An 11,998-nucleotide genomic window follows, 5' to 3' on the forward strand; every position below is an offset into this window, starting at 1 on the left:
ATGACAGCCAGGGATATACAGAGACACACTATCTTGAAAAACAAAAAAAAAGATCTCATTTTATATATATATATATATATATATATATATATATATATATATGTGTGTGTGTGTGTGTGTGTGTGTGTGTGTGTGTGTGTGTGTGTGTTGTGTGTGTGTGTGTGTGTGTGTGTATACCCAATGAGTGTGTGAGCATGGAGGGCCACAGTGCATATGTGGATGTCAGATGTCAACTCTGGATTCGTTCTCTTTCTACCTTCATGTGGGCTTCAGGTCTTGATGCTTGCACAGCGAGCACCTTTCCACTGAGCCATCTCTCCAGCTCCCTTTCTTCATTTCTTACAACCTTCTCCTCAGAACTTAACTCAGGAGGATAAGTAACATACCTGCAGTGTTTAATGGTAACCCTGATGAACACTGTGAGAGAACGGTAGTGCTCCTGCTAGCTGGCAGATGAATTAAAGGGTTGCTGAGTTGCTCATAGGCAAATGGCCAGCCAAGTAGAGAAGCAACCCATGCTTTACCTTGAGCTCTCCTGGTTTCTTTTCTTCAGAGGCTTTGCAGCATGTGATCTCCTGCAGCTTCTGTTCCAGGGGCTCCAGGCACTTCTGAAGTTTCTCCTGAGGGTTGGGAGAAAGCAGGAGAGGTGACATTTGGAGTTAGTTGGTACATCCATTACTCAAGAGGTTAACCTACTTATTCCTCTTGCAGTTGATAAAGATTTTTCTTTTTAGTCACGTGAATGTGTAAATGTCTGCTTGCGTGTATGTGCGTAAGTGTATGCAACTGTCCAGGGAAGCCAGACGAGCACGTAAGATCCCCTGGAACTGGCATCTGGGAACCAAACTCAGGTGATCTGCCAGACTGGTTCACGCTCTTACTTGCTAAGCCATCTCTATAGACCTGATTATTCTTCCCTTGAAGTACTTAGTAGGTTAAACCCAGGGCCTCCAGCATGCTAGGCAAGTGCTGTACCACTGAGGTCCATTCTCCATTCCTCAGTCATTTAATATCTGCCCTCGCATCACTTCTTGATCCAACTCCCTTCCTTGTCTAGAGCTGGAGATGTCACGTCGACTTTTATAGATTGCCCCTTTCCCTGTCATTAGTCAGGTTTGTGGCTCACCTGACTTTCCTCCCCTGAACCTAGTACTAGTAGTCTGACTGTCATCGACTGTGTCCGTTCCCATTCTATTTTCTTATGAACAACTGCCTATCACATTTGAAGTTACCTGGGTTTTTGTTTGTTTGTTCTGGGGGCGCTGGGGAATCTATGAACAGTGTATATAATAAAAACAGTCTCTAGTACCAGGCTACACTCTCCTCCTCCCAGAAGCTACCTTTTGCTCCTTTATATCACTTAACCTGTGCTTCTATTCAAATCTAACCACTTAGAAACAAAGTAAAACTTGACTGTAAATAATCTTAAATATTTTTCAAGATTTTGTTAAGCAGAATGAAGGAATGAAAATCCTAGGCAGTACCATCTTTGATTTTTATTACTAAAATAGTGACCCCATGCCCTCACTAGTGATTTAAATGTTAAATGTTATTACCCTTTATACAGGAAGATGCTGACTGGTTCAGCACAGTTTGCTGGGTATCAGTCTAAAGTGATGTTAGCTACCTCCAACAAATGTGAAAAACAAGAACAACCTAAGTAAAAAGGCATAAATGAAGAAATCAAAATCTTTTTTAGTTTTTCTAAAATAATTTTCACATCTTCATGTGGTTTCACTCTTTTATTTAAAGTCTGATTTATTCCAAGACTGTACATACCAAACTCGAAGACTCAATATTATTGCAGCAAGTTACAGAAATTTTGGGGTACTCCTCACTGTTCTTGTGGAGGACAACTGACCAGATGGTACAGAATACCCATGTATATAGTTCTGAGGGGAATACCCAGAGAGTATGTATTCTCAGCTGCTTCTCCCTCCCCCACACTGGCATTATGGGCCTGGCTGCCTACCTTGTATTCCTGTGTAGCATCATCCATCGGCACAACGGTATGGGGCCGGTGGGTATGAGAAATTGCACATATCAGACAGACAGCCTCCTGGTCTTCATAGCAGAAAAGGCTAAGGGGTTCATGGTGCTGGGAGCAGAGGCTTTCATCTCTGATCTTCCGCTTGACGGTCTGGAGCTGCTTGGCAATTTCCACCATACTGCCTAGCTGTCGGTTAGGCCGGAGACTCCGGTATCGGGATGTCTTCCGACAGACGGGGCAAGGGAAGTCTCGCTCTAGGTCCTCCCACCAGCGGGTAATGCACGCTTTGCAGAAGTTGTGCCCACATTCAATGATAACTGGCTCCTTCAGATACTCCAGGCACACAGAACAGCTTGCCTCCACCTGCAGGTTCTCCAGAGCAGCAGCTGTGGAAGCTGCAGAGGCTCCAGCCTCTAACAGACTTGTCTCTGCCATTATAACTTGGAGGCAGGGAGAGAGAAAAAGAAAAGTGTTTGTTAGTTGGAGGGTTACTTTGTTTCCTGACATTAGCTCCCAGTAAGGCATCCGTCTAGATGTAGTCCCTTCTTGGTATTCTCCCATCTCCACCTTCTCACCTGCTGGTCTATGTACAGTGTTTGTGATTTCTACCCATCACTGTTTTTTGTGTCAGCAAAGATCAGCAGTGCCCAGAATCCCAGAATCTCTTTACCTCTGCTTTCTCATTACCAGCAATGAAAAGGAGCCTGATGTGGTGACTCAAACCCATATCCTTAGCATTTTTGAGGTCAAGGCAGGGGGACTGTCAGCTGAAGGCCAACTTGGGGTACCCAATGAGTTCTAGATTAGCTTGAATTACAAAGATCTTATTTCTAGAGGGAGGGAACCATGGGAAATGAGATATGTCACATAAGCCATGACATAAGCCAAAGTATTAAGATTTTAGCTGGGCATGGTGGCTCACTGTAAGGCAGGAGAATCACTACAAGGATGAGGCTAGCCTGGGCTGTAGAGTAAGATCTTGTTAAACAAAATATTTTTCAGTTTATTTTTTTAAATGGCTATTGGCCCTAGAACTCAATACTATTTTTAAAGATTTTCATACATAAGCACTGCGTCGATATCAAAGAACCCCAAACTACTTCTTATAACATCATAGAAGCTTTATTGTAGAGTCTAACCTTGACTGTCTGCTGTTCCTCTTAATGAGTTACACTAAAGTAACACACTTTTTCAGGGAAACATGAGATAGTTCTTCCATTCACCAAACTTGCCCAGAGGAAGAATGTCCTCTTCTTGGAGAAGATGTTACTGTCACTCACCTCATTTCTATTTGTGTGCAGCTGGAATGGCTGCAAAGCAACAAATACATATCAGCTCTAAGAGAGTACCATGGAGGAGGGCAACAGCTTTTTGAAGAGAGAGCTGGCAAGTCCATTCTAAACATTAGGTGGTGACTGTAGTCTTTCAAAGTCACTACAGACAACTAATTCCTTAGATATTCAATGGAGTGATTAGGAAGGAAATTAGCTAGGCATGGTTAATACCAGGTGACACATGCTTATAATCCCAGTACTGAGGAGGCAAAGGCAGGAGCCTCGGGAGCTCAAGGCCAGCCTTAATTATACAACAAGTTTGAGGTCAGCCTAAATTAAATGTAACCACTCGGCAAGTGAATGGGGAGAGACAACCAAAGCTCTCTTAGATACATAGCTGGTCCACACTCCATCCTTAAAATGTTAATTCGTACTTTATCTGGTCTCATAATCCCTACTTCCGTTCTGCCCCATAAGGGGCCCCCAAAATGGATGGAAATCTGATAGGTCTACCCCTTGACAGAAAAGTGGCCATGTAATGAATTGTGGCAATAGCGATTATTTCTGTATACTGGTGGTACAAATAGAAGAGTTTTAAGTAGGAGTTGGTAACTTATCCCCCTTTTAATGGAGAAAAGAAATTGATCCAGATAAGTTCAGTTGGATGATTTCTTCTCTGCCCATTAGAGTCAAGTTTTGACTAGTAACTCAGCCTCCTCCCCAATCTTACAGATATTAAGTGTCCTCCTCACCTAAAATGAATCATATTCACACTTAAGAGACCGGCATGTATCTAACTAGCAAATAGATGGTCTGAGAGAGAAATGGGGCTCAAGGCTAGTGAAGAACGGAGAGGATTTGGAGCTGGAGTGGTGTGGTGGTGATATAGAGGGCAGCCATAATATGGCCTTGTGCTCCTCTGGCTTGGTCCTTCCTCTATCTCAGTGGAAGTAATAACGTCTGAGACGTCCACGTTTTGCCTTTTATCACTGTTGGGTACCAACTCAGGAGCCTCTCTTAAGCACTGGCCACAACTCTGTCCCACCCGGTCTCCATCTTCTCCTGCCACATCGGGAGCATGAGGACCAGAGTGAGAGGGGGGCATACGTCGTGGTTGGCAGGGAGGAACGAATGCGTGTCTAAAGTGGGGGAGAGGTGTGACGTGAAGGTGGGATGCCCGCTGCCATGTCGCAGCCCAGACCCGCGGTGACTGCGTCAGTTTCACCCGGGGAGACCAAAGGCAGCGGGACAGGGGAACGGCGGGGTAGCCAAGCAACGCCGGACGCGCTGACGTCGCCGGGGCGGCAAACGTCCTCCGGGCCCGAGGCGGGCGGAGGCAGCTGTGGTTGCGCGCCGGGCGGCTGACGCGCTCGCCGGGCGTAGGGCCGCGGCAGGAGGAGCCGGCCGGCCGGAGCCAGCTCCGGGATCCTTGTGGCGGCGGCGCAGCACCTACCTTCCCGGCTCCGGGTCCCGGAGTGCCGGGCGCGGAGCCGCCGGAGCACTGCCTCCCTCCTTCCTCCTCCCCTCACCCCCGCCCCGCGGCGCGACACACAATACTCGCCGGAAGCGGAAGCCGCGCTGCGGCTATGGAAGACAGCTGCTGCACGGCGCCGAGTCCGCGGTACCCGGGCCTAGTCGTGCCTGCGGCCGGCGGCGGTTGAGAACCGGAGGCGAGGGCCTGCGCGGCTAGTACCGGGCGAGAGGGAACCCGCCGCGCCAGGTGGCTGAGGTGCTGGCGCCCAGGTGACCGGAGCGGTCCCCGGGAGACGGAGGGCCGCGCATGCGCGTGGTGAGACTCCGAAACCCATGGCTGGAGGCGCGTCGCGGCGGGCAGAGCTACCCTGTCGGCCCGCCCTGAGAGGCTCAAGCTGGTCCCCCGGTGGGGCTGGGAACCGCAGAGGCCTCGGCGGCTACGGGTTGTGGGCCTTGGGCCAGACTTCCCCACTCTCCGGGTCAATTCTGGGGGAGGGTGGCTGTTTAAGGCGGCGGTGGATTACGTGGCTGACCTGAGAGCCTTTACTGGCACGTCACTTCCGACTGGCTGAGGTTTTTAGCATTTTAACCATCCGGCGGTAGTAGGTGAGTTATCTTGGCTGCAGAACTGAGGTGCGCCTTATCCTCTCCTCTGGTTGGGTGATGTGTTAGTCAGGGTTCCCTAGAGCTACGGACCTTACGGAATGTTCCTCTCTATATATATAATTAATTGCGATGACTTACAGGCTGTAGTCCGACTAATTCAACAATGGGCAGCTGTGGATGGTGGGTGAGTCCAAGAATCGAGTAGTTGCTCAGTCCCGTGAGGCTAGTTGTTTGGGCTCATCTTCTGTGGAAGCAGGTTCCAGCAGATGTGCTGGCAAGTAAGTGCAAGCAGGCGAAGGAGAATCTTCCTTCTTCCTTTGTCCTTATGTAGATCCAGCAGAAGGTGTGGCCCCAGATTAAGGTGTGTACCGCCATGACTGGATCTGGGATTTGCTCTGTCCCAGGCTGACCTTCAATTCGGAGATCTCCCTTACTCAGCCTCTTGGGATTAGTGCCTTGCCTGGATCCTAAACTTTGCATGGCCACAAGATCAAGATCTCCCATGTCAAGATCCAGATCAGAAACTTGTGTCTTCCAGCCTCAAGATCTGGATTACAGGTGTAATCCAGGTCCTCCAATTGTGGATTGTAGTTCCTCCAGATAGAGTCAAGTTGACAACCAGGAATAGCCACCACACCTGACATTCATGAAATGCTTTCCCTGGCTGGAGCTGGAGTGTGGAAAACCGGTCCGGTCCAGTGCTTTGCTGCTCTTGCGTCTGTCCTGCATTTCGGGGCAGACCAAATCTAGTGCTCAGTAAACACTGGGTGAGAACCGAAGCCTGTTTCTTTCTCTTTGAAAACCTTGGCTTAAGTTTCCAGGAGAGCAGATGGAGCTTGTGGATGGACTCCAGGCTTACGCTATGGTCTCCTTGTGTTTTATGTTTTTTTTTTTTTTTTTTTTTTTTTTGGTTTTTCAAGACAGGGTTTCTCTGTGTAGCCCTGGCTGTCCTGCAACTCACTCTATAGACCAGGCTGGCCTGGAACTCAAGAAATCCGCCTGCCTCTGCCTCCCAAGTGCTGAGATTAAAGAAAGGTGTGCGCCACCACAGCCCGGCTGGTGTTCTTTTGATAAGAAGAGAAGGAATCTGGTGGATGTATAGTCAGGTGTGGGGGAAGGGGTTGCCTCTGCGGGCCCATGCTGAGGCATCCCTTCCTCCTGAGGGACCAGCCACAGTATAGTATAGAATAGAATAGAATGGAGTTTATTTAGACCATGGGGAGGGGAGTTGAGAGGGTAGTAGAGACAGAGACAGAGACAGGTAGAGAGAAGGGGACGGGGGAGAAAGAGAAAAGAAAAAAATAGAGGCAGGCCATGAGCACATGGAGAGGGGGGAGGGGAATGGGGAGAGAGGGGAGAGAGGGGGAAGAGGCGGAAGGACAGAGTGAGAGCAAGAAGGCAAGAGAGTGCCGGAGGGGCAAGCAGCCCCTTTTTGTAGTGAGTCAGGCACACCTGGCTATTGCCAAGTAACCGTGGGGCAGAGCCTAGACAAAATGCCAACTCTTCTTGTTTTTTGGAAGTGTCATAAGTCTGTGATGATGAAGATTTTTGTGGAAGGGAATGAGTTGATGTGGAGGGCGTGTCTGACGGTACAGATGTAATGGACTCTGGAGCAGTTCGTGCTAGGATGCGTATTCATACTACCGGCAGCTTGTCCCTTTGTTACGAGGCAGACTTTTTCTGGGGGAGATAAACACACGTCTGCTCACCTCATTGAACTGACACAGACCAAAGTATGAGTACCACTGAAGTCTGATGTGGTGAAGTGTGGTCCAAAACCATTTTCATGTCAGAAAACAGGCAGTGTCTGAGGTTAAAGATTTAGGACCACAAATATCAAATACAACAAATTGACTTCAAGATAATTGTATTTACTGTTTTTTGTTCTGTTGTTTTGTTTTTGCTCTGCTTTCATGGTAGCCAGTGATTTTAAAAATAAATTTGATAATTATTAATTTTTCCTCCACTTCATTTTATCATATTTGCCCTTTAGGGATTATAAACTGCAGCAGTTGTTATAGTTAGTAAACACCTTATTTCTAACATAAGGTAGCTTGAAATTAGTCTCTTGTCACTGTTCCGTAAAAATATCCCAGTGTGACCTTTCCATTGTGTACCTTTCTGTTATGAGGACTTGTCCCCTCCTCTTTTATTTAGTCTTGTATCTTGAGAATTTTCTCTGGTCATTTGCCCTGTCCCTTTCTTTCTTTTGAGCGCCCTCTGAGGTGTCTGGAGGAAAGGGCAAATAGGTTTGAATTACCATTGTATCTGGGGCTTCCAAAAGTTCTGTACTTATTGTAGCAGTTCATAAATAATTGTAACTAACACTCCAATCAACTCAATATAGGTTCTCTGTTGCGCCTTGGGCCCTTCCATGAGTGATGCTCACACCTGGTCTCTGGGAGCTCTTTTTCTGTCTTGGGAAGCTGAATGGTGGGGATTTCAGTCTACTTGAGTAGCTCTCGGAAAGGTTAAAGAGTTAGCGTTGTCTCAGTTATTAGTTTTTTCTTGTCATCAGGATAGCAACAGTGTTTTGACAAGTTTTGTGCATTGCCAGGGAAACTCCAAAATAAAAAACAAAACTACAGTATGTCATACTATATGGAATTGTTATATTTTCAGTGAAGGGCTTCATTTCATAGAAATGCTGTCCCCCTGAGTTTGAATGTGTGTCTTTACATCTGAAACTTGGTGGCAACGTGGACATCTTAAAGTGCTGCCAGCCTTGACTAATTCAGTATCTTCAGGTTTCACTTTGATGATCTGGACATCGCCTTTCTTTCAAGATTTCTGCCTTTTAAAATTATTCTGCTCCTTGGTCTTTGACTAAACAAGCTTTTACTTCTGAGCTAGTTCCATCTTGGAGTTTGAACTAGACATCCTTCAAATGAAGGGGTTTCTGGTGTGCTTTTTCAGCTTTTTCTAAACCTTGGGCAGGAGTGTACCTAATGGTAATGTAATGTTTCCTCGTATTTAGTATTTCAAGCCCTCAAATGGGTGAACTAAGTCACATTTCCACACTTGTCTCTTCTCCAAGCACAGCAGTTTCTCATGGTTGAATCCCCGATTGCTGAGAGGGTGTAAGGCTTAGTTTCTGCTATATCATCATGTTTAGGGTGCAAAGCTCTTTGATTTCAGTATGGTAGGGTATGTTTCGGCTCTTCTGAAGAGAAGAGGCAAAGCAAGGTGAAATCTGTGGCAGGAGTCAGTGAAATGGCTGTGGGGGAAAAGCAGAGATGGGATGTATTTGGTTAGTATCCAAGCAGATATCAGGTTCTGGGATCTCAGCACCAGACTCTTGATGTTCCTTTTCCTCTAGTTAAGTAAGGGCCTCATGGTAATCTCAGTGGTCTTTAGACAACACAAGTAGTTCATCCTTGACAGTTTCTTCTGTTTTGGACAAGAAAGTACTTCAAGATGTGTGCATTTTGTAGGGTGCTACTTTGTCCTGTTTAACAATAGCTTGCTTCTCCTTTTCTAATTGATCACTCAGCTGTCAGTTTTTCCAACACTTAATCCATCTGAAAGAAATATATCTAATGTGAAAACATGACCATGTAAATTGCTGTTTAGCAGCCTTTAGTGACTGCTTTATCCAAACATGTCCAAATACAGGCTCTCTCATCATTCAGGTTAGTGAGCTGCCACACTTCCTGCCGTGGTGATGAATCCAGGTTCAGCTTTAGATTTTTCTTGTTATACTTGATTGCTGATCTCACTGGACACCCTGCCCCCCCCCCCCCCAATATGTCTTGAGTACCAGGATGCTTGTGAGTTGTTAAAAGGACACAGGTCTCTCTTCAAGTCTAGTCCCAACTGTTAGCCATTTGAATTCCAGAATGCCTGTTGAACAGTCTTTCTAGAGGAGACCCTTCAGGGCCTGGGAATCCTGTTCTGTGTCCTTGTTACTGTAGGAATCATCAGGAGACCAGCAAGGTTGATCCAGACCAACCTTGTCAAAAACATGGGCTCTCTCACTTGACACCTGGCGTTCAGCAGATTGTGGTGACATTCTGGTGATTGTTGTAGACAGGAAAGCTGTGACCTCTGCTCTCTGTGTCTTCTGATGTGGCACTGGCATGAGGCAGTCTGCTCTGGTGTGGGCTCTGATCCCACTGCTGATACCAGAGCACAGGGCCCCGTCCTTGTTCATTGTATCTTCTGTAGCCATCACTCCCTTGGTGCCCTTCTCACTTCCTTTCATATGTGTCCCACCCAGATCCATTTATCCAGCCCAGACAATTTCCTAAGTGTCCCTCTGCCAACCTCTCACCTAAGCAAAATATTAGTGGACATTTCAGCTCAGTATCTCCTACACTGCCACATCCCTTCTTTACATAGGCCATTGGCAGTCTTCCCTTCTTTGCTGGTGGCATCCCTAATGTTTTCCCGCCACAGTCTGCATCCCTGTATAATTCCTTCCTCATGCTTTGATATAGCTCATTAGGAAGAGCTCTAGGTCCGTTTACAGACCAGGTCCACATTATTTCCCGAATCTCCACTGCTCTTGCTGAGAGGAGGGACTGATGTTTCCATCCTAGTGGAATTTCCTGCATTGTCTCAGTTCTCTTCATAGGATATAACCAGAACAATCCTTTACAGAGTAATGGCTCAGAGGTTAAACGTACTGACTCTGCTTCCAGAGGTCCTGAGTTCAATTCCCAGCAACCACATGGTGGCTCACAAACATCTGTAATGTGATCTTGATGCCCTCTTCTGCTATGCAGTCAAAACACTGTAATATATATATTTAAAAGTGCTAATAAAATCTAATGCTTGAAAAAAAATGGTAAAGTTGTTCTATGTTTGTTTTGCTCAAAACTCCCTCCCTCAAAGAAAGAAATCTTCCAGTAACCCCTGTCTGTCCTCTGGTGTCAATAACTACCTTCTGGGTATAATTTATAATCAAATGAATTACACTACTTATCTATTTCTTCCTGTTGCAGCATATATGCTTCACAGGTTGAAGATGTTGTTGCTAAAATTTCTAATCACCAGAGGCTTTAGTGAGTTGTAATCTTTCTGGTAGGAGTTCTTGCTTTGATGTTGATAGTTGCTGATCAAGGTGTGGCTGCTTAAAGTTGGGGTAGCTGTGCCTTTGATTGAAACTGGGTCTCATTTTGTAGCCCAGGCTAGCCTCAAGCCCAGTATTCTACTCTTAGATTTTTCAAGAGCTGGGGCTGTACTCCTGTGACAAGCTAGGTGATTAAAAGAAGACAAGACAGAATAATGTTGCTACATCAGCTAAGTCTTCATTTCACAAAAGATTTCTCCTTAGCAGAACTAGGTATGGTGGTGCATATCTATAATCCCAGCAATCAACATGCTGAGGCAGGAGGATTGCTGTGAAGCCAGCTTGGGCTACATAGCAAGGCTTTTCTTTTATCCCCACCCTACCCTCCACCTCCATGTATAATGTATAATGGCGTTTAATGTCCTTTTACCCAGAGCATAAAACCTTAAAAATTGGGGTTAGTCCTCTGACAACCATGCTGTCGCCTTATCAGCTGCTGTCTGTAGACGTCTAAACACTTGGTTCACTTTGAACAATGTTTACCGTAGTGGGTCGCAGCCTCTTTGTGCGATCCCTTCATAGTGGTTGCACAGTAGATATCCTGCACATCCAATATTTATATTACAGTTGGTAACAGTACTAAAATTACAATTGTGAAGTAGCGAAATAATTTTATGGTTAGGGTCACTATAACATGAAGAACTGTATTTTAAAAAGTCACCACATTAGGAAGGTTGAGAACAAGTGGTCTATAGCATGTTGTACGATTTCATTTTAAGAAACTCAAACCTTGCACAGGGTCTGACTATTGAGACCCAGGCTGTCTTCAAATTTGTAGTCTTCCCTTGTCTGCCGAGTGTGCAAAACCTGACTGGCCAAGAAGCCACTTTCCCCAATCACATGTGATCAGCAAACCATGAGTTGATGGTGCACGGATGAGTGCATGCGCGCACGAGTTAACTTTTGTATGGCTCGGTTCCATAGTGTTACGCTGTAGAAGAAAGTCATGAAAAATTTAAGTCACTGCGCAGTAGCACTCAATAGCCTACTACATACCCATCCACTTGTACTCCAAACCCAGAAACCTGCAACATGGTCCCGTCCCCTGCTACTCTTTCTCCTTTGTCTTAGCATTTAGAAGCCTTTAAGGAATGCCCACAGGAGATGGGGTTGAAGTGGGGAATCAAGGGCTCCTATCTACACTACTACCTCAAGGTCTCAGGGAGCAGCCCCTCTAAACTTACTGGTGGCCTGAGCACAACGCCACTTCTGCCTATAGAAAACCAACCCCTCCTGGTTAGAGGCAGCAGGGCCATGGCAGCCTGAAAACCAGCAGACTCTGGAGCATAGGGCAATCCTTTGAATTTCCAGCAGTTCACAGCACCACAGTGCTACATAAAGCAACAGGAAGGGAGCAAGAGGGCTAGCTGCCCTCTTGAAAGTCAGTGTCCAGGAAGTGCATCTGCTGGAGCCTGACATATACAGAGGTATGTTAGCTCACAGCTAACCATTGAACTGATCATGGGATTCCCAATGGAGGAGTTAGAGAGAAGACTGAAGGAGCTGAAAGGGTTTGTGGCCCCATGGGAAGAGAAACAATACCAACCAACCAGAGCTCCCAGGGTCTAAACCATCAGCCTG

The 11,998-nt window shown here is 46.3% G+C and overlaps 1 protein-coding gene across 7 annotated transcripts in view; it reads right to left on the reverse strand.

Moving 5' to 3' along the window:
- LOC114637200 (E3 ubiquitin-protein ligase TRIM39) overlaps positions 1-11,998 on the reverse strand; it is a 158,775-nt gene that overhangs the window by 12,258 nt on the left and 134,519 nt on the right. For 3 of the 7 annotated variants that reach the window (XM_028785426.1, XM_028785418.1, XM_028785424.1), the window contains exons 1-2: positions 1,973-3,261; positions 525-620 (exon numbers count right to left, since the gene is read on the reverse strand). The exons of 1 other annotated variant lie outside the window; for it this stretch is intronic. In XM_028785426.1, the coding sequence (XP_028641259.1) occupies positions 525-620; positions 1,973-2,551 (675 nt within the window). In that variant the 5' untranslated portion in view covers positions 2,552-3,261. 3 more of the 7 variants (XM_028785420.1, XM_028785421.1, XM_028785422.1) reach the window with 3 other exon arrangements.

Source organism: Grammomys surdaster, unplaced genomic scaffold (assembly GCF_004785775.1).
Source record: "Grammomys surdaster isolate TR1022 unplaced genomic scaffold, NIH_TR_1.0 125231, whole genome shotgun sequence".
NCBI classification, from domain to species: domain Eukaryota; kingdom Metazoa; phylum Chordata; class Mammalia; order Rodentia; family Muridae; genus Grammomys; species Grammomys surdaster.